At 47.6% G+C, this 22982-nt stretch overlaps 1 protein-coding gene across 1 annotated transcript in view; it reads right to left on the reverse strand.

Annotated features, from left to right (window-relative positions):
• Window positions 1-11206, reverse strand: part of VSIG10 (V-set and immunoglobulin domain containing 10) — a 28678-nt gene extending 17472 nt beyond the window's left edge. The window contains exons 1-2 of the mRNA XM_012756474.3: window positions 10830-11206; window positions 4055-4336 (exon numbers count right to left, since the gene is read on the reverse strand). Coding sequence (XP_012611928.1) covers window positions 4055-4336; window positions 10830-10908 — 361 coding nt within the window. The 5' untranslated portion in view covers window positions 10909-11206. The remainder of the gene's footprint in view (window positions 1-4054; window positions 4337-10829) is intronic.
• Window positions 11207-22982: the final 11776 nt, after the last annotated feature.

A 22982-nucleotide genomic window follows, 5' to 3' on the forward strand; every position in this document is an offset into this window, starting at 1 on the left:
CTCTTAGGAGCAGAGACCCAATCCTGATGGCAAGACTCTTCAACCTCCCCTCTTTAAATGCACAAGTAGCAGCGCAGACTGTTTTGTCGTGGGATGAGCAATGCAATGACACTGCGGTGTCCATTCCAGGCAGGTTAAATCACCCCAGACCGAGAGAAAACCCGACTCTCTAGAAGACAGAGGCACCAGATGCCCACTGATGGACAAGCAGAGGTCCAGGCGGGAAGGAAGGAGAAACCGACCAGCTCTCATTCAGCCGGCTTTGTGCTTCTTATAGCCTCTCTGTCCGTGCTCGCGTTCCAAGTCACTTACAGAGAACAAGTTGTCACATCTGGGGATTTCTCCCCCCTAGCTTCCACGGCTATGCTAGAATGTTTGCAAACTTTTCTCCTTAAGAGAAAGGAAGGTGACCATGTTAGCAACCACGTCAGTGAAAAGATCTGGGCACGTGGGGTCCCCGACCCACAGCAAGGCCTGTAAGTCGACTGTTGGGAACCGGAGACGCACCATCCCAGGGGGACCCCATCACCAGCTGAACCAGCGGATCAGGGTAACACGGACCAGCTGCACACCCTGAGCCGAGGGCTGCAGAACTTCATCTCGTTCATTCATGCCGCAAATCCGTGACTAGGTTCCGCCATGACCCCTGATTTCACAGACGATAAAACTAAGGTTGGGGCCGGGCGCTGTGGCTCACGCCTGTAATCCTAGCTCTTGGGAGGCCGAGGCGGGCGGATTGCTCAAGGTCAGGAGTTCAAAACCAGCCTGAGCAAGAGCGAGACCCCGTCTCTACTATAAATAGAAAGAAATTAATTGGCCAACTGATATATATATAAAAAATTAGCCGGGCATGGTGGCGCATGCCTGTAGTCCCAGCTACCCGGGAGGCTGAGGCAGAAGGATCACTCGAGCCCAGGAGTTTGAGGTTGCTGTGAGCTAGGCTGACGCCACGGCACTCACTCTAGCCTAGGCAAGAAAGCGAGACTCTGTCTCAAAAAAAAAAAAAAAAAAAAAACTAAGGTTGGAGGAGGAGTTCAAGGGACTTCTCCAAGGTCACAAAGACAACAGCCAGAGGACCCAGATTTGAACCCAGGCATCTGGACCTTGGAGTATATGTAATATGTATTCTCAGCCACTCAGCAATACCACTGCCCCCCACCCAACAGCGGCTGGATCAAGCCCAATCCATAGTCCCAAATTATCTGTGCAAAAATGAGAGCCAAGTACCAATGAGAGATCCCAAGCCCTCCCTGTCGGCCACTGTCCAAGTGGCAGGAAGGGGCTCCCAGAAGCCCAGGAGGTCTGGGGTTTTGACCAGAGCCCTGCTGGAATGAGAACAAGGAGTGGGATCCCAGAGGGCTCGTGGTGTCTGCGTACTATTTTCACAAACAAGCTCTACTCCCGTGAGAAGCTCCATATATTTCCAAATGAAGAAGGTTCCACAGTACAAATCACATCACAGTAACTCAGACACACACAGGGCTTCCCTTCAGAGAGTGCTAAGTGCCACCAGAGTTCATTGACACTTTTAAAAATCTAAGTTCACGGCCGGGCGCTGTGGCTCACGCCTGTAATCCTAGCTCTTGGGAGGCCGAGGCGGGCGGATTGCTCAAGGTCAGGAGTTCAAAACCAGCCTGAGCAAGAGCGAGACCCCGTCTCTACTATAAATAGAAAGAAATTAATTGGCCAACTGATATATATATAAAAAAATTAGCCGGGCATGGTGGCGCATGCCTGTAGTCCCAGCTACTCGGGAGGCTGAGGCAGAAGGATCACTCGAGCCCAGGAGTTTGAGGTTGCTGTGAGCTAGGCTGACGCCACGGCACTCACTCTAGCCTGGGCAACAAAGTGAGACTCTGTCTCAAAAAAAAAAAAAAAAAAAAAAAAAAAAAATCTAAGTTCACGTTCGTTGTAACGAAACCTCGCATTTATCTCCCTGCAGGGCAATAATGAAATAATCCAATAAACGTAGTCAATGATTAATAAACCAGTGTCACATCAAGTCACTTTACACTGGAGAACGATGATAAGAACAGTGAGTTGCAATGCCACCTTTCTCCCCTGTGGTCAAGAGACAAGATATTTATTGATGAGATGGATGTGAAGGGATTATTAATTATTACTGGGCAGCTGGACTAAGAGAGACCAGCCAGCACTTGCCATGGGCTCGCAGTGGGGACCAAACAGCCAGGCCAAGATGGATGACATTTCTGGACACACCTACATTCATTCCTGGACATTCAGGAATTCATTGATAACATCTCCAGATACATAAGCATTGCGCTCACGGATTCCACAAACTTTGCAAATTGGCAGAAACCTTAGAGTTTCCAAAAATCTAGAACTGTCTTTGTGGCCTCTTTTTCCTTCATCCCCCTACTTCTTTTTTTTTTTTTTTAATTTTAATTTTTTTATATGAGGGTGGGGATTTTTTTTTTTCTTTGAGACAGAGTCTCATCCTGTTGCCTGTGCTAGAGTGCCGTGGCGTCAGCCTAGCTCACAGCAGCCTCAGACTCCTGGGCTCAAGCGATCCTCCTGCCTCAGCCTCCCGAGTAGCTGGGACTACAGGCATGTGCCACCATGCCCGGCTAATTTTTTATATACATAGTTTTAGTTGGCCAATTAATTTCTTTCTATTTATAGTAGAGACAGGGTCTCACTCTTGCTCAGGCTGGTTTCGAACTCCTGACCTTGAGCAATCTGCCCGCCTCAGCCTCCCAGAGTGCTAGGATTACAGGCGTGAGCAACCTTGCTGGGCCTTTATTTTGATTTTTTTTTTCAACCATTTAAAAATATAAAAAATATTCTCAACCACTTATCTGATGAAAGAAAAAAAAATATATAAAAAATATTCATAGCTTTCAGGCTATGCAAAAATAGGCAGCAGACCACATATGGCCCACAGGCTGTAGTTTGGAAACTTCTGCTCTAAATTGACACGTGTGTATCAGCAGATATGATAGACTGTTTTAGGAAAGTGTAGTAGTGAGGGCAGCTCGTGTCAAGCCCTGTGCTTAGCACGATAGCAGAAGAGCACTCCCCATACCCCACAAGGCATGCACGGTATTCCCAAATTAACAAATGAGGAAAACTGAAGTTTAAAGATAATAAGCTACTTATTCAAGGTGACACAAAACTAAGTGATAGTCTTAGAACTGAAATTCAGGCAGTCTGATTTCATTATGTTAATTTTTTTTTTTAAGAGATGGGGTCTTGCTATGTTGCCCAAACTGGAGTACAGTGGGTATTCATGGGCATAATCTTAGCACACAGTAGCCTTGAACTCCTGGACTCAAGCAATCTTCCCACCTCAGCCTCTCGAGTAGCTGGGACTACAGACAGGGGCCACAGCACCAAGTTTCATTTATCCTGTGCCTTTGTTACATAATAAAATGATATTAACAGCAAGGATGAGACTAACAACCAGCTAAAAATAAAAGCTAACTTAGGCCGGGCACGGTGGCTCACGCCTGTAATCCTAGCACTCTGGGAGGCCAAGGGGGGCAGATTGCTCGAGGTCAGGAGTTTGAATCCAGCCTGAGCAAGAGCGAGACCCTGTCTCTACTATAAATAGAAAGAAATTAATTGGCCAACTAATATATATAGAAAAAATTAGCCGGGCATGGTGGCGCATGCCTGTAGTCCCAGCTACTCGGGAGGCTGAGGCAGGAGGATTGCTTGAGCCCAGGAGTTTGAGGTTGCTGTGAGCTAGGCTGACGCCACGGCACTCACTCTAGTCTAGGCAACAAAGTGAGACTCTGTCTCAAAAAAAAAAAAAATTAATAATAATAATAATATGCCATGAGTCATCTGAAGCACTTTACAAACTGGTATCTGTTCTTCACGGCAATCCCATGAGGCAAGAATGCTTTTCATCCCCGTTACAGGTGAAGAAATACAGGTGTGAGAGGTCGGGTCACTCAGCTCCCAAGTGGCAGAACCCAGAATGAAATCCTGGCCATCTGATGCCAAAGCCCAGGCCCCTCACCTTGGCCTCCTCACGTCCAAGGCTGTGAGCACCGACCCAGCCCCAGTCCCCAGCAGCCCCACTTACTGGCCACCTGCAGCCACACATGGAACCACCGAGTCACATTCAGGATCTCCTGGCAGGTGTAGTTGCCCTCATCTTGTAGGCTCAGCGCCTCGATGTGCAGGGAGCTGGCGTTGACCAGAGAGAAGCGGGGCAAGGCTGGCGGGAGGCTAGAATTGGAGGACAGAAGGAACACAGGCTCCGAGGAGTTGCGGTACCAGGTCACCAGGCCCCTCGGTCCTGAGATGTTGCCACAGTGCAGGGTAACATTCTCATGCATTTCTCCAGTGACGACAGCCTCCAATCCTGTGCAAAGAAAGATCAAGCTGTTACTACCTTCCTTGATCTCTGAGCAACCTCCCTTTTTAGACAGTGCCTGTGCATTAGGATTTTTAAAAAAAAAAATCAGGTGTGTGTTTTTAAGGTGCAATAACAGGCTGGGTGCAGAGGCTCACATCTGTAATCCCAGCATTTTGGGAGGCTGAGACGGGAGGATCACTTGAGGCCAGGAGTTTGGGACCAACCTAGGCAACTTAGTGAGACTCTGTCTCTACAAAAAAATTTAAAAAGTAGCTAGACATGGTGATGTGCACCTGTAGTCCCAACTATTTGGGAGGCTGAGGCAGGAGGATCGTTTGAGCCCAGGAGTTTGATGTTGCAGTGAGCTATGATGATGCCATTGCACTTCAGCCTGTGTGACAGAGCGAGACTCTCTCTTAAAAAAAAAAAAAAGATAAAATGACATATAGAGCCTCTTGTGTGTTGGGATTCTTGGCCAGTCATTGATGTTAATGAACTTGTGGCTGATCACAAACAACCACAATTCCCAACCCCATCCCAGTTACTGTCCAAGCCCTTCACTGTGTCTCATTCTGGGGCCATTCTGTTCTTATTGGAGGCTCAGCCATGTGACTTTTTTAGGCCAATGGGATGTGAGCAAACGTGACCCAAGCAGAGGCTTTTAAAGTGCTCATGTATAATCATGAGAGAAATGCAAATTAAAACTACAACGAGATACCACCTCACACCCATTATAGCAAGTGTGAGTAAGGATCTGAAGACATTAGAACCCTGTGTACTGTTGAAAGGAATGAAAGATGGCGAGGATGCTGTGGAAAACAGTATGGTGGTTCCCCCCAAAATTAAAATAGAACTACCATACGATGCAGCAATTCCACTTTTGGATATATACCCCAAAGAACTGAAAGCAGAGTCTCAGAGATATTTGTTCACAGCAGCTCTATTCACAATAGTTAAACCATGGAAGCAACCCAAGTGTTCACTGACAGATGAATGGATTAACAAAATGTGTCATAAACATACACAGGAATATTATTCAGCTTTAAAAAGGGAAGAAATTCTGGCATACATGCTACAACATGTATGAACCTTGGGGACACTATGCTAAGCAAAATATTAGCCAGTCACAAAAAGCAGATGCTGTATGATTCTACCTACGAGCAGTTAGAGTAGTCAAAATCATTGAGACAGAAAGTAGAATGTTGGCTGCCAGAGACTGGGGAGGGTGGGAGTTATCGTTTAATGGGTACAGAGTTCCAGTTTTACAAGATGAAAAGAGTTCTAGAATAATGGTGATGTACAACATTATGACTGTATTGAATACCACTGAACTGTATACTTATAATGGTTAAGATGGTACATTTTATAGTATGTATTTTGCCACAATAAAGAAAAATAGGGGGAAAAAAGTGCTTGTGTAATTGGACGTAGTCACTTTTATCCTCTTCCATCACCATGAGAAAGACATGCCCAAGTGAGGTTCTAGAGGGAGTGTGAAAACCACATGGTACTGGTGGGACTGCAAATTAGTACAACCTCTATGGAAAGTAGCGTGGAGATACCTCAAAGAACTAAAAGTAGACCCACCGTTTAATCCAGCAATCCCACTACTAGGTATTTACCCAAAGGAAAAAGACATTTTATTAAAAAGATGCTTGCACTTGAATGTTTATAGCAGCACAATTTATATTTGCAAAGATGTGGAAACAACCCAAGTGCCCGTGAATACATGAGTGGATTAATAACATGTGGTAGGCCGGGCGCAGAGGCTCGGGCCTGTAATCGTAGCACTCTGGGAGGCTGAGGGCGGGAGCTCAAGGTCAGGAGTTCGAAACCAGCCTGAGCAACAGCAAGACCCTGTCTCTACTAAAAATAGAAAGAAATTAATTGACCAGCTAAAAATATGTATACAAAAAATTAGCCGGGCATGGTGGCGCATGCCTGTATTCCCAGCTACTCGGGAGGCTGAGGCAGGAGGATCGCTTGAGCCCAGGAGTTTGAGGTTGCTGTGAGCTAAGCTGACACCATGGCACTCACTCTAGCCTGGACAACAAAGTAAGACTCTGTCTCAAAAAATAAATAAATAAATAAATAAATAACATGTGGTATATGTATACCATGGAGCACTACTCAGCCATAAAAAAGAAAATGGTGATCTAGTATTTTTGTAACAACCTAGATGGAACTGGAGACTATTCTTTTTGGTGACGTATTGTAAGAATGGAAAAAAGAACCACATGTACTCAATACTAAATTGGAACTGATCAATGCTTATGTGCTCATATGGAAGTAAAACTCAAGGGAAATCAAGTAGGTGGGAGGAGGAAGAAGGGAATGAATAAATTCACACCTATTGGGTATAATACACACTAACTGAGTGAAGGGCACACTTATAACTTTGACTCAAACTGTACAAAAGCAAATTACGTAACCAAAACGTGCATATGGCCGTAAAATTCTGAAATTAAAAAAAAAAAAAAAAAAAAAGAGGCCAAGGCTGGAGGATCATTTGAGCTCAGGAGTTCGAGACCAGACTGAGCAAGAGGGAGACCCCGTCTCTACTAAAAATAGGAAGAAATTAATTAGCCAACCAAAAATATATAGAAAAAATTAGCCAGGCATGGTGGCAAATGCCTGTAGTCCCAGCTACTCGGGAGGCTGAGGCAGATGGATTGCTTAAGCCCAGGAGTTTGAGGTTGCTGTGGGCACAGCACTCTAGTCCAGGCAACAGAGTGAGACTCTGTCTCAAAAAAAAAAAAACAAACATGGTGCAGATCCAAGTTGTCTCAGTCACTTGTTCCAGCTAAGGGCATTCTAGGTCAGCTGTCAGCCAGCCAGCCTGTCTGTCTGTCCCCAGACATGAGCGTGAGCCCAGGCGAGATCAGCAGAGCCACCTAGCCACCCACCTAGGCCCCTGAGCAATGAGCACATTGGCTGTCTTGTGGTTGTTTGCAGCATTACCGTAGCAATTAATAACCAATGCAGAACCCAAGTGGTTTTATTTGCCTAGAAATCCAGAAGAGGTGGAAGGAAGAGGGCTTCGGCTTTGTTCCCACTGCTCTCTCTGACTCTCTCTCTCAGGTCAGGTCCAAAGGACCCTGGAGTTAAGGCTGTCCTGTAAGCTCCATGCAAGAAAGAGCTAGTAGTAGTGCCCAGGTGCCCCTGGGGGCCGGGGCCTATGCTAGGCACTGGGGATCCAAGAGGAGTTCACAGTCTAGTAGGGCAAAGAGATAATAAACTGAAAATTACAATGCAATATGATAAACACCAAGATAAGGCCTCTCAGAGAAAGGGCTCCTAAGTCCAGCTGGGACAAATGTCAGGAAAAAATCCCTCCCGGAAGCTGAACTGAGATCCAGCAGATGAGGAGCACTTGGCCAGGTAAAGGTGAGGATGGGTTCCCAGGCAGAGGGAAAAGCATGTTCAAAAGCCCACGTCGGCAACAGCAGCCTTGTTGGAATGCTAATTATCAAGCCTCACCCCAAAACATCTAAATCGGACACTAGGAAGAGGCAGGCAGTACGCTGTGGGCTATCTCACAGGCCCAGGTGATGCTGGTGCCCACTCAAGACCGACAGGTGCTCAGGGGCCACTGAGCTGGCATTGGACTGTCACTAGGGAACAAGAAGCAAATGCAGCCCAATTTTTGGAGGAGGCTCACATTTTCCAGTCCCCCCCACAATCGACACCCACATACAAGGAGGCCACCGGGACAGGTCTACGGACAGAACCTGCTGGGGTGCTGAAAATGTTCTGGAGTTAATCAGTGGTGATAGTTTGAATATACTCAAACCACTGAATGGTACACATTCAAAGGGTGAATTTTATGGTATGTAAATTACATCAATAAAACGGTTATAAGAAAATAAACTGTCCCTTGCTTCTAGGAATCCTTCCCATTTATAAATGAAAGACTTAAGAGTTATCTGCATTTGGCCTCTTGTCCGGGTAGAAGGGGCTGCCTTTGAAAGATCTGATGCCAGCCGGGAGCCACAGGACGTTCCAATTGCCTCACATTCTTGGCCTTACTGCTCTCAAAAGACTTCTGAGCCAGCTCAGGATGGAAAAAAAAAAAAAAAGCAAAAAAAAGCTTAAGCCACTTGCTGAAAGGTGGAGAATGTCATCTAATGCTATAGATTTCCAAACAGCAAGAAATACTTAACGATCATTTTCAAAAGCAGGTGAGAATTGTTTTTAAACGATTAGACCTGGGAACCCAGGTTCTCAGGTGGCATTCCCCAGGAGGAGAGGAAGATGAACTGTAGAGTTACAGATGCAGCCTGCGTTCCCGAGACCTGCACGCCTGTCCTTTCCCTGACTCCTGGGCAAAGGAATAAAGGAACAGTGGCCTGGAAAAGCTCCGGCGAAACTTTAGTCTTCGAACCTGAGCTAACCTTGTCTTCTCCTCTAAGGACATGACACAAAAGAAACCATTTGAAGGCATTTCACTTCTCCTCCTGGCTTTGCTCACTCCATTTTTTTTAAACTACTGAAGCTGAAGGTGCCCTTTAGGGATCAGCTAGTTCAGAGATGTGGGCTGGGTTGAAGATAAGGTTGGAGTCTTGGCTCAGTGGAGAAGAACACAGTCATCGATTAGTGATGTCTGACACAGAGGCAGAATGGGGTTGTCCTGGGGGATGTACTAGATCCATGCCTGACAGTCCCACACCTCCTCATTTCACTTTTGAGAAAATTGAAGTTCAGGAAACTTAAGTGATTTGCCCAAATCACAGGGAGATATGGAATTGTCATTCAGGTCTCAAGTGCTTCAGGTCACAGGGATTTACTCTGGTTTCCCATACCAGGCAGGGCGACATGAGAAAATATAGTAACAGCCTGTGGCACTAGAAGTCATTCACATGGTGTTCAGAGGGTCCTGCTGTCCTCCAATCTTAAATTCAGAATATGGAACAAAGGCTGGAGCAATAGAAACTCCCTAGATGCTGCCCTTATATTATTATTTAAAGAGTTAGAGTTATACCCAAACATTTGTGTTTTTCCTAGCAACTTACCCCACCAATGCCCTGGTGTTTACCATCTCAGGGACAGGTGGAAGCACGAACTTCATTTGCACTAGAGTGTCAGGAGAAAGGCATTTTGTCCCCCAAGACAACTGCCAACTTGAAAAACAAACAACAAAAACACACCAAGCTCAGGAAGCCACTTGGTACTATATACAAAGGTGAAACAGGCTTGGGCATCAAAATATCTGGGCATGGCAGTGGAGGCAGGTTCCTCAGGTGGCGAGCAGCAGATGGCCTGAGAGGGTTCATTCCAGGTGGGTGGCTTCAGCCCAGGGTTCTGATGTCCCAGGCCCCTGGTGTTCACAGTGCAGGAAACACAGCACACAGCTGGGGAAACTTTTAACTTCTGGAGATAAAGTGTCACTAAGTGTCATAGTGTCACTAAGTCAAGTGCCTAGAGAAGCCAGCAGGTAATATCCATGCCTGAAGAGGGCCAGGGGTAAGTACAACAACAGGGACAGGTGGAACAAACTTGGGGTCACATGCTCTAGGTAAAAGAGATGACCACTGCTTAGTTCCGGGTGAGCACTCGGGCCCCATGTTGCCAAGCCTTTAGATTTTCCCAGATAAACTGAAAATCTAGATTATGAGAAATTTTACTGTTTTTAAATGACTGCTAAAAACAAAGCAAGATAAAAATTTGTGAGAGCCTAACAATTTGGAACTTTTCGCACTTGCAGCCAGGAAGCTCAGGCATACCATGTATGACCCATATCCAGGAACCTGCCAGAGGCAGGGAGCACAGAAAGTAGCACTCCAACCTGCATTCCTGTAAACTACACCGCTCCCTGGCTTCCTCCACCCCAGTCTCCTCCCTGCTTGTCACACTCCCTGCACGCAGTAGTCATGCATTAACTGGTGATTTAAATTCAAAAAAATTTTTTTCAGTCTTTTTTACATTCTACATATCTTTTGTAAGCAACCTTCTATTTTTTTTTTAACAAAGCAGAGTATAGATGAAACATTTAAGACCTCTGCCAAATCATGTCAAGTTTTTTTGTAAGTCTGAAAGTGTTTCACAATAAAAAGCTTTTAAAAAGCGAATGCACAGCTTTGAATGCGCTTCTGCGAAGAGGGAGGCTCGCAGGGGTGCGTAAGGAGAGCCACAGGTTACAGGCGTAGGGCGAGTCCGACCTTAGGCAGGGGCAAGCAGAGTCTGAGCCCAGCGCAGCACGTAAAACCAGAACGCGAATTTACATCCGATACTTTAAAACATAAAAAAAAATAAAATAAAACAAAAATCACTTTCCCCGACACGTGACTCCTCGTTTTCCCCGCCGCGTCTCCGCGGGCCGTCTGCAGCCCCGCGGCGCCCGGGAACCTGCCCCCTGCAGGGAGAGCCGGGCTGGGGCGGGAAACCCGAGACCCTCCCCGGGCGGCCCGGGTGGAGCCGGACGGAATTCCGTCCCTCGCCGTCCCCTCCCCATCGCTGCCCGGGAAAACTCAACTTTCTCCTCCGGATCGCGGCCCCTTACCTGCGGCGCCCCAGCCGGCCAGCAGCGCCCCGAGGCAGACGAGGGCGCGGGGCTCTGGCGCCCGGCCGCCCGCGGCCATCGCGCCCCAGATCCGGGCTCAGGAAACGCAGGCTCCGGCCGGGCTGGGCGTGCGTCCCGGGTCCTCGGGCCCGCCGAGTGGCCCTGCCGTCCGCCGCCCCCAGGAGGGAGGGATGCTCGGGAGAGCCCGCCGCCGCCCGGGGCCGGATCCGCGCTGCGGGGCGCCCGGCCGGGGAGGGAGGGCGCACCCCGCCCCCTGCGCCCGCCTGCCCGCGCCCGCGCCCGCCGGCGGAAAACAACAGGAGCGGGCTCCCCCCGCCTCCCATCCAGGCGGGAGCCCGACTTCCTCCACCGCGGCCGGGGAGGAGAGCTTTATGCCGCGGGCGCGCCGAGCCCAGTCCCGCCGCGCCGGGGGCGGAGCGCCGCGGCCGGGCCCTCCCCGAGCCCGCTCCGGCCGCACGGCGGGCTGGAGCCGCGGGGACGGCGGGGCGCGCCGGGGCCCTGCAGCCGGTCCCGCGGGCGGCACAGGCCGGTCGCCAGGCTGCGGAGCGCGCGGGCCTCGCCGTGCCCGCCGCGCGTCCCGGGGGGCGCTCGCCTGTGTCCCCGAGCGCGGGGCGGGCCGGGGCCGCCGTCGCCGCCCTCTTTCCGCCCCTCGCGGAGGGAGCGCGAGCAAGACGATCCCGGGACCTTGCAGCCAGAAGCAGCCGCGAGGCTCGGGCTCTGCTGGTAGCTGGCTGAGACCGCGCCGGGAGAGCCGGGGCCGAGGCGCGAGCAGGGCTTGTTCCTCCAGCGCTGCCTCTGGCTTTCGCGTTTTCGCTCCCCCGCCCGCACCCGGCCAGACTCCCCCGCGCCCCCGCCGCGCCCGCGCCCCAGCCCTCCGTCCCGGGGAAGAGGCGGCTGTCACAGCCTCGGGAAAAGCCGCAGGAGAAACTTCCCGTGAAACCACAAGACAAAGCTGCTACCAGTACAGTAAAACATCGGCTGCAGGCTCTGGGAGGTGGCAATATAGAAATTCACATTCTTTCCATTTTTCTGTAGGTTTGAAAATGTGCATCATAAAATATTGGGGGGGGGGGCAGCAAAAATCACTATTAAAATCATTCGTTCTGTTGCCCAAAAGCCCCTTGTTGAAATGCTTCTTCCATGAGGAAATCCCCTTGAAACCAGTTTTAACAAAAAGTCTTGTTTCTCCGGATATGAACTGAGCAGCGATTCTTCCTTTTTTAACTCTTTGCTCAAAGATTTTAACTCTAAAGCCAACTCTAGCCAGGGGGTTCCCTCTTTCTCTTTGGTTCTTGCTTCCTGTCTTTGACCTTGTGATGGGACCCAGGCCTTTTCCTGTATGCCCAGTGCCTGGCACCAAGTTGCAACCAATATGTATTTGTGGAATAAACAAATGAAAGTTAATTAGTTTTGGTATTGTAGCTCCTCATCTTTCCTGGCAAACACCTCACATCCTCACCTGAAGTCAACAAGCTACCAATAAAATCAATAACCCGGTAAATTTTCAGCTTAGGGTCTGGAACTTTCAATGGCCTCCTGCTGCATTTGCTGAGTCGACATGTGGGTTCTAATCTCACCGGGCCCTCCCTGCAACCCTTGGACCTAAGGTAGCATTTGATCCCATTTTATAAGTGAGGAGCCTCCAGTTTGGGGAGGTGACACTCCAAGTCACACGGCTGGCTGGTGGTAAAGCCAGGACTAGACTCATGTGTGTCTAATTCCAAGTCCTGCCCAGCAAAGTTCTAATCTTGTCACATATACAAAGGCTGCCAGGGCCACGGGGACATGTGTCTGAATGCTCGGAGTGTCAGTAGGAGAGCAGTCACAGGCATTCCCCTAAGTGGAGCTGGCCTCTTTGACTTGGGTACAGGTGCTCAGGCCAGCCCCGAGACGGGAGCTGTGTTAGGGAGCGCTCTGCTCTGATGTCCACTTGGATTTCAGGCCGCTCTGGCCAGTAGAAAGTGCTCCACCTAGAAAAGTGTCCAGTGACACCTTCCCCGGAGGGTGTCCAGCAACGTAGGGTTCTTTTAGAGCCCTAGTTTCCCCACCTGCAAAACAGAGCTGATATCTACCTCGTGGGAGTGTTGTAAAGATAAACCAAGACCAGCCTGGGCAATATAGCGAGACCCCTGTCTGTACAAAAAAATTTTTTTAATTAGCTAGGCATGGTGGTGTGCGCCTGTAGGCTCAGTTTCGTGGGAGTCTGAGGCAGGAGGATTGCTTGATCCCAGGAGTCTGAGGTTATAGTGAGCTATGATCATATCACTGCTCTCTTACCTGGGTGACAGACTGAGGGAGACCCTGTCTCTAAAAAAAAAAAGGAAAAGAGAAAAAAAAAGATAAACTGGGTTGACTTGTACAAAGAGAACCAACAAAGGTCTTGACAGACCTAAGGCATGGCTTTGGGGTCTGTCATTTGACATGTCACTCAGTCAAGGCTCCTAAATCCCACTGGGGGGCTGTTTTTGTTTTGTTTTGTTCAATTGAAAACTTAGTCTGGGCTCTGGGCTCAGTGCTTTATGTACATGAGTTCATTTAGTCCTGGTCACAACTCTGAGAGGTAGGTATTATTATGCCCATTTTACAGATGGTGCAAAGAGTCTAAGTTACAAGACAAGTAGACTAGGAAGCTGTGTGAACCCAGGTCTGAGGTTCCTTCATTTTGATCAGTCTTGGAGGCTTCTGCCTGATTTCATGGCCGTAAGCAACCTATCTTTTTTTTTTGCAGGTTAACCAATTTTAATGCAACCAAATGATTATACAATACAATTTTCTATGCATTCACAAAACAACATCTTGCGACCTTTCTGGGAATGGGAGAAAGTGTCCTCAGCACTTGGGGCCCCCTATCCGGCCCCATGAAGGGACTTCATGGAGAAACACAACGTGGAGCTGAAGAACTCAAACCCGACCTGCCCATCCTTGTCCTAGACTGCTCCGATGAGCAGTCCATGCTCTGGGCCCGCTACAGGGAGCACAGGACACTGAGGGTCTGGGACCCTGGTGGGGGAACCTCAAGCAACTTATCTTTATATCTTTTATTTCTGCCCCAATCCTCCTCTTGTCATTGTCACCTCCCTAGAAGTCATTCAGAAAGGTTTCTTAGCAACAACCTGCTTCTTGGTTCAACCTAGAGATAGTCCCTGGGAGATTCTGAAAGAGAGGGGCTATAGGGACTAGCCTGGGTGGAAGTCTGCCCTCCGTCCTGCGCCAGATGCTTCCCTTCCCGAGGAACTAAAAGGTGGATGACAAAATCCTACCTGTTCCTTCCTTGGATGAGTCTGGGACTAACAGGCTGGCACCTCAAGGAGCAGGGACAAAATCAACCTGGTTTATTCTTCCCAGAAGAAAACTCACTAAACCAGGCCGGGCGCGGTGGCTCACGCCTGTAATCCTAGCACTCTAGGAGGCCAAGGCGGGCAGATTGCTCGAGGTCAGGAGTTCGAAACCAGCCTGAGCAAGAGTAAGACCCCCGTCTCTACCATAAATAGAAAGAAATTAATTGGCCAACTGATATATATAGAAAAAATTAGCCGGGCATGGTGGCGCATGCCTATAGTCCCAGCTACTCGGGAGGCTGAGGCAGCAGGATCGCTTGAGCTCAGGAGTCTGAGATTGCTGTGAGCTAGGCTGACGCCACGGCACTCACTCTAGCCTGGACAACAAAGCAAGACTCTGTCTCAAAAAAAAAAGAAAAAAAGAAAAGAAAACCCACTAAACCTTCCAGTAACATTGCTTTCCTCCATCTCCCCTCAGCCTTCTGCCCAGGAGAAAGAATTGGGGGTGTTTGGATGCTGTAGGAAGAAAGTTCCTGAAATCAAGCCAAGTTCCAAGAGGAAGCAGGCAGGGGTCAAGATGCCAGGCGCAGTGGCTCACACTTGTCATCTCAGCTGCTCGGGAGGCTGAGGCAGGAGGATTGCTTGAGACCAGGATATCAAGGAGACCTCATCTCTGAAAAAAGAAAAAAAGAAGCTGGCAGGATGAGATTGAAAAATGAGAGTTGTCAAATGAGTCTACTATTTTTTAACAGAGCCCCGCCCTCTCCCATCCAGACCAGTGCATTCACAAAACAACAGGGGGAGTGAAGTCTAGTGTCTCTGAGCAGTAAAGAGCCATGCAACTTGGCAGGCAGATCCAAGCCCCACTTGCAGAGGGATCAGGGAAATGACCATCTAGTTCCCCCCCCCCGAGAAATGGACAACCAGGGTTGAAGAGAGATGGATGAACCACTGGCTGTAACACCTGAGAGCAGCCCAGCAATGTGCTGGTAAATGCTTAACCACAGACTCTCTGGGTGGGTAATTTGTAGTGTCTGCCAATTTCCATGGTGTAAATACCTGCGCAATGGCCCATTTCAAGCTTCCACTGCAACGTTACTAAATTTCTCCCACACCCATTCTCTACAGCCTGTACCACTGGAACGGCCCCTCGTTGCCCCAGCAAGACAACGCCAAGGTGAGGAACTTTTGACTGGGAAAAGCATAAATGAGGTCACCCGTGATGAGAGCTCCTGGGAGACAGACAGATGACTCAGGTAAAAAACACTCTTTGATCACTGTTTTGTTCTTTGATCTCACACTTACCTACTGAGTGCATTTGTTGGCCAAGACAAATGTTATTTTCCCAATGCTAAATTGGGAAGTGGGGTGGCAACCTCAAGTGCATTGAATTTGTGGACACAGAGACTTAGGAAAATCTAGGGCTATCCTGAGAGAGCTTGGATGAAGGGTTTTCCTGCAGGTGACATTTCTAATTTGTTAGATAACGTTTGTTTTTTTAAATGCAGAAGAAAATGGAAAAATGGGAGAACAATGAAGGGAAAAGGTGATAAAAATATGGGACAGAGAACAGAAGTATTTCATTAGTGTCTGTGAACAAAAAAAAAGTGAATCAAAAAAAAATAAATCTAAGCAATTTTACAGTCAAATTATATCTTGAAATTAAGCTTCCTCCCCTCCCCCCCCCAGCCCCCCAGTCCTCTTCCCTAGGGAAAACCAGTCTCATCAACTTCTGGAGGCTACAGGTTCTTGTTTGTTTGTTTGATTTTAGAGACAGGGTCTCGATCTGTTACCCAAGCTGGAGTGCATAGCTCACTGCAACCTCCAATTCCTGGGCTCAAGCGATCCTCCCATCACCCGCCTCCAGAGTAGCTGGGACTAAGGTGCACACCACTCTATTTTTGATAGAAATGGGGGTCTCAACTCTTCTTACGGTCCCAGTACTTGATGATTGTTTGCTCAAGTCTTGCCTCCTACCCCTGCGAAAGTCCTATCCATTTCTCAAAAACAAGTGTGCTGAGAACTGAGTCTTGCTAAACTAGTAGAGACAGCATTAAGAGGCATGGTACTACTTGCATCCTGGCTGGCTTTTCCAGCTGACGCCTGGCTTCCTATAGGATGTTGAGAAAGTTCCCTTGTAATAGTGAACTGTGTGCTGTCGCCAGGCACACCTTCCGTGGATCGAATTCTTCCATCCTCTGAGCAGACCTCTGAAGCAGGTACAATTCTTATCTGCATTTTGCTCGGGGAGGTGAAAACTTTCCAAATGAAGCCACACCCTAAACCCCATGTTTATAGAATGAATGACCCCTGTCCTGAGCTTAGCACTTCCTTAAAGTGATGGTTCTCAGGGCATGGTGGCGCATGCCTGTAGTCCCAGCCACTGGGGAGGCTGAGGCAGAAGGATTGCTTTAGCCCAGGAGTCTAAGGCTGCAACAAGCTATTATCTTGCCACTGCACTCCAGCCTGAGAGACAGAGTGAGACCCTGTCTCTGAAAAAAACAAAAAAGATTAAATTAACTCGTGGTTCTTTTTTTTTTTTTTTTTTTGAGACAGAGTCTCACTTTGTTGCCCAGGCTAGAGTGAGTGCCGTGGTGTCAGCCTAACTCACAGCAACTTCAATCTCCTGGGCTCAAGCAATCCTCCTGCCTCAGCCTCCCGAGTAGCTGGGACTACAGGCATGTGCCACCACGCCCGGCTAATTTTTTCTATATATATTAGTTGACCAATTAATTTCTTTCTATTTATAGTAGAGACGGGGGTCTCGCTCTTGCTCAGGCTGGTTTCAAACTCCTGACCTGGAGCAATCCGCCCGTCTCGGCCTCCCAGAGTGCTAGGATTACAGGCGTGAGCCACTGCGCCCAGGCACTAGTGGTTCTTAAACTTGGGTTTAGGGTGGGAAGATTAAGAACCTTGTGATGAATCTATATACCCTCCTCCCAGGAAAATATTAATACACATATCCACAACATTTTAAAAGCAATTTCAATTAGTGAAAAACAAAAAACAAGTCAACAGAAAACAATCCTGCAGGTCTAAACTGGAATTGTAAACTAGGTTGGCCTGGCCCAGGAAGAAGTAAAAAAAAAAAAAAAAAAAAGTCACTTACAAGCTGGAATCACCAGGTGGCGCTCTCAGCTCTGAACAGAATCTGGGTTCCGCAGCCAAGGTCATCTAAGAGATAATAGTTGGTCCAAGCTTCACGGAACTCTAAGAATTTGAGAGATTGTTGGTTCAACCAATAGCTTTCACCTTTCAGGGGTGGAATAGTGTCCCAGTTTGCTCAAGGTTACAGCTTATGGGCAAAGCCAGCATTCACCCATTTGTCTGATTCTGATATTGCTAAAATGTATCACAGTTCCCTGACCTATTACACAGAGCACCGTGGAAAACAATGCATTATTTCTTGTGAGGATCCAAGAAATGGACTTTTGTGTGTGAGCATTGGGAACGTGGGCATCTGTGCTGTGCTATCTGTGGGGACCGGACAGATTCAGAGGACCCTTATCCGCCACACGAAATGGCACCAGACTGCTGTTTCTTTGTTAACAAAGCCAGTCCACATTTTTGTTAATTCCTCCTGGGGTGAGACCCGGAGCACAGATTTTAGTCCTCCTGTCTGCCAGGTTTGCTGACGTTTCTGTGTGTCCTTAGGGGAGTCATTTTCCTCTTCTCTGAGCGTCCCTTTCTGTCAAAAGATGACCACTAGTTGACAACTATTAACATAATTATGCTTCTTGCCCTTGTCAGTGTTCTGCTTTATACATACACAGCTTTCCAACCCTGAGCACCAAACTTATGAGAACTCTATGGAAAGTGAGACTACACAAGCATGGGATGAGAAAAAGGGCCTGTTCCTTCGGGGACTTTGTGACATGCTCAGTGGCTCAGTAGACGAGGTTCTCGGCTGAGTTCTGAGAAGCGAGAATGACGGCCGTACGTGTTCATGAGCTAGAGGATGTCTACAGAAAGCGAGTTGTTTTTCAGTTCAGTGACCCTGGAGCATCTCTTTCCTCTCAACTTGTATTTCTGGCCATTCCAACATCAATTAACAACAACATTGTAGTTTTATAAATGTGACCCCCGAAAGGCAAAATTCCAAGGCATGTGAAATTTCACTTTTCAGCAGATTTGTCCATTGCTAAGTTTTCTATCAGAGATGTGCACCCTTCGTTCGCTCTCCCACTGCAGCCCGGGAATCCAGCCACTGCCCTCCAGTCCTGCTGTCTTCACCGGAGTTCTAGCCTTTGCCATGTGCCACCCACTGCACCAGAGACTGGGGTGAGGATGGAACAAAACACAGTGCAGTCTCGGCCCTCATGACATTCATGCTCATCCCTTTCCTTAACTGCCTTCTTTAACTGGCTTCCTACCAGCCATGCTTCAGGTCCAAGTTGTCTCCTCTTCCAGGAAGTCTTCTGTGGTGTACACAGCAGGGACAGGGTCCCCTCTTCTCTGCTCCTGTAGCACCTGCAGAAATGTATATCACAACCCTTGCCATTCTGAACTGTAATAATCTCCATATATGTCCATCTTCCTGCTCCAGCCTGGGTCCCCTGGAAGGCATAGACAATGTCTTGTTCATTTTTGTGCCTGCAGGGGCCAGCACGGGGCTTGGCTGGCACATAGTAGATGTTCAGTAACTGGTAAAGTGAACGAATAAGAGTTTTTGATGTCAAGAGAAGCAGTTGGCAACACTGTATGTATCATTCAGGAATAGTTTTATTTTGGCAACTCTTGCTCACAAAGTTCTAGAACTTTGCTGATGGTTCTTGTTTGCCTGAAACTATCTCGTTGGTAATCAGCTCATTTTCCGCCCCGCTTTCCTTGGGGACATCTAGTCTCCCTGGGAGTTGCTTGTGTTCTCTGCCCCAGGGTACAGCCCGTCCTTTTGGGGCCATCCTTACTGAGCATCTTCACCTAAGTTTACATAATGTCACAAAGAGGCTTGCACTGTTCTGGCCCTGAACGTTTATCTCCTTGGTGACTTCTTCACTTTCTCATGCCCCATTTCCCAACCTGCATTCTGAACATTTCTGATTATGAGATAAAAGTCCTGGGTTCTGGTATCAAACACACTTAGATTTATAGCTGGGCAACTTATGTCTTTGAGCACCAATCTCCTTGATTGTAAAATGGAAGTGGTAACTTCGGTCCTCACCAAGGTTCAGAACAGGGTTGAGGCCGGGCGCAGTGGCTCATGCCTGTAATCCTAGCACTCTGGGAGGCTGAGGCAGGAGGATCGCTCAAGGTCAGGAGTTGGAAACCAGCTTGAGCAAGATCAAGATCCTGTCTCTACTAAAAATAGAAAGAAATTAATGGGTCAACTAAAAATATATAGAAAAAATTAACTGCACACGATGGCACATGCCTGGAGTCCCAGCTACTCGGGAGGCTGAGGCAGGAGGATTACCTGAGCCCAGGAGTTTGAGGTTGCTGTGAGCTAGGCTGATGCCACGGCACTTACTCTAGCTTGGGCAACAAAGTGAGACTCTGTCTCAAAAAAAAAAAAAAAATCTAATAGGTTCAACATCTGGGTTTCCTCAGAGACAGTTTACATCAATGGATTTTTTCCCCCTGTGTATGGGCTGTACTTTGCTGTTTGTTTGTATATCTCATAATTTTTTTTTTTTTTTGAGACAGAGTCTCACTCTATTGCCCAGGCTACAGTGCCATGGCCTCAGCCTAGCTCACAGCAACCTCAAACTCCTGGGGTCAAGCGATCCTCCTGCCTCAGCCTCCCGAGTAGCTGGGACTACAGGCATGCGCCACCACACCCAGCTAAATTTTTTCTATATATTTTTAGTTGGCCAACTAATTTCTTTCGATTTTTAGTAGAGACGGGGTCTTGCTCAGGCTGGTTTTGAACTCCTGACCTTGAGCGATCCGCCTGCCTAGGCCTCCCAGAGTGCTAGGATTACAGGCGTGAGCCACCGCGCCCGGCCTCTCATAATTTTTTGTTGAGAACTGGACATTTTAGATGCTATAATGTGGCAACTCTGGAAATTAGATTCTCACCACTTCCAGGGTTTGTTGTTTTGCTCTTAGTTGTAGTAATAGTTGTTTGCTGATTTTTCTGAACCAATTTTATAAAGTCTATGTTCTTTGCCTTGGGTGGCCACTGAAATCTCTGCTCTGTCAGCTTAGCCTCAGCTAATGATTAGACAGGGATTTGCTCAACCTCCTGGCACCTGCAATTCTCCTAGTCTCTGCTGAGGGTTGGGGTTGCCAGGGTTGGTCCATGCTTTCCCACAGCACTTATCCCAGAAAGGCTAAGTGGTAATTGCTTTCCCTCCTTTTAGCTTTCGACTACTTGGTATTTACCTATGTTTCTCTACGTATCCCTGAGTCACATGCTTATATTGCTTAATTCTTTTGTTTTCAGAATAACAGGCAAGCCCTCAACTGTGCCTGCTGTTATTTCTCATGTTCACAGCTTGCGTTTCTGCAATCAGAAGTCTCTTATCTTTGTCCAACTCTAGAAAATGACTTAGTCACTACTTCTCTCATTTTCCCTTAGACATATAGTGAGCCTTCTTATTCTGTCCTGTATGTCTCTTCACCTTTGATGCAGTTCATTATTTGTGTAATCTTGGTGTTATGCCCTGTAACTTGGTCAGCACTATCTTCATGTTCACAAATTCCCCGTTTAGTTATTCCTAACCTGCTCTCCACCAATTGGCCCTGACTTCTGCCTAAAGGTGGTGCACTGTTTTTTTAATTTCAAAGAATGTATTTTTAAATTTCTATATTTATTTCAAACCTGCTTCCTTTACCCATCACGTTCTGATAATTATGGTTTCTATTCTTTACGTATTAAATCATTTAAATATGCCCTTTGATTAATCTTCATATGTTTCCAGTATCCCAAGTTCTTAGGACGCTGTCCTCTGACTCTCTCCATCGTGGAGAATTATTTCCTTGGTGTTTTTCACTGTGAGCCTCTGGGGAGTCCCTTGATCTCTGGGTTGTGGCAGTGTCCCTTAAGAGTTGTTTTGCATTTCCTTCCACTAAATGCTTCACGGGGCTCATAGAGCCAGAACAACTGTTTTCTATTAATTATCAGCTTTCGAGTCTTACATCATGTGAATAGAGTTCATCTGGACCCACATCCATATTTGGTAAAGACTTCAGGTACTGAGTCCTCATAAAATATGTTTTTTTTCCACCCAGAGCTTCAGTTAAAAACAAGATTTCTTCTCTGGGAGGCCGAGGCGGGCGGATTGCTCGAGGTCAGGAGTTCGAAACCAGCCTGAGCAAGAGCGAGACCCCGTCTCTACTATAAATAGAAAGAAATTAATTGGCCAACTAATATATATACAAAAAATTAGCCGGGCATGGTGGCGAATGCCTATAGTCCCAGCTACTTGGGAGGCTGAGGCAGGAGGATTGCTTGAGCCAGGAGTTTGAGGTTGCTGTGAGCTAGGCTGATGCCATGGCACTCACTCTAGCCTGGGCAACAAAGCGAGACTCTGTCTCAAAAAAAAAACCAAACAAACAAAAAAAACAAGATTTCTTCGGCCAGGTGCGGTGGCTCATGCCTGTAATCCTAGCACTCTGGGAGGTCGAGGCAGGCGGATTGCTCGAGGTCAGGAGTTCGAAACCAGCCTGAGCAAGCTCGAAACCCCGTCTCTACTATAAATAGAAAGAAATTAATTGGCCAACTAATATATATAGAAAAAACTAGCCGGGCATGGTGGTGGATGCCTGTAGTCCCAGCTACTCTGGAGGCTGAGGTAGAAGGATTGCCTGAGCCCAGGAGTTTGAGGTTGCTGTGAGCTAGGCTGACGCCACAGCACTCACTCTAGTCTGGGCAACAAAGCGAGCCTTTGTCTCAAAAACAAACAAACAAACAAACAAACACACAGATTTCTTCTTTGACATTTCCCTGTGCCTGGACCAGTGAGCAGAGTTTCCCTGGTCCTCCTCTCATGGAGGTGGCAATGCTATCAGGCTCCTGGCTTTATGGCAGGGCTCACATCTAGCATCTGCCTTCCCAGGCTTAACTGCTCCCAGCCCTGGGACTTATTTGCATATCTGATCCCCACCATGAGCCATGAGAGTGGCAGCTCATGCACTTACCATGCTGGCTATACATGCTTACTTTATTTATGGAACCTGAGAATTCTTTCTCTTTCCAAGTTTAGCTATGTTTATCACTTTGTTAATTTTTTTCTACTATTTCTATGTGTTTGAAGCAGCAGGGGGCCTGCATTCATTCAATGTGCGTGTTGTTGATCTGATTCTAAATTGGATTTTTAAATATCTGAGTTTTAAACTAGGGAGACCTTTCTTTGCCTTTGTGTTAAGAAATGTCCAGGCTCGATGCACTGGCTCATGCCTGTCATCCCAGCACTTTGTGGGGACCAAGGCAGTAGGCTTGCTTGAGCCCAGGAGTTTGAGGCTGCAGTGAGCACACCGCTGCACTCCAGCTGGGGCAACAGAGGGGGGACCCTGCCTCAAAAAAAAAGTGTCCCCTATGTTAACCATATCCCATCTGCACACTACTTTGGATATTTTGATATTTTTCACTATGCAATGGAGACATGTCATCTACATATATAACTTACATGAATTCTACTATACTCACCTGGAGGGGGTGGCATGAGGGGGCGTGGTGGGGGCAAACAATTTATGTTGTTGGAGGTAACTACACTTAATTTTGGCTTTTTGGAATGGAAAAGCAAGCACCACATGTACTCACCAGCAAATTGGTATTAATGGATCAATACCTAAGTGGACACATAGGAATAACAATTATCGGGTGTCGGGCAGGTGGGATGGGGAGGAGGGGATGGGTATGTACAAACATAATGAGTGAGATGTGCAACGTTTGGGGATGGTCATGCTTGAA

Source organism: Microcebus murinus, chromosome 22 (genome assembly GCF_040939455.1).
Source record: "Microcebus murinus isolate Inina chromosome 22, M.murinus_Inina_mat1.0, whole genome shotgun sequence".
NCBI classification, from domain to species: domain Eukaryota; kingdom Metazoa; phylum Chordata; class Mammalia; order Primates; family Cheirogaleidae; genus Microcebus; species Microcebus murinus.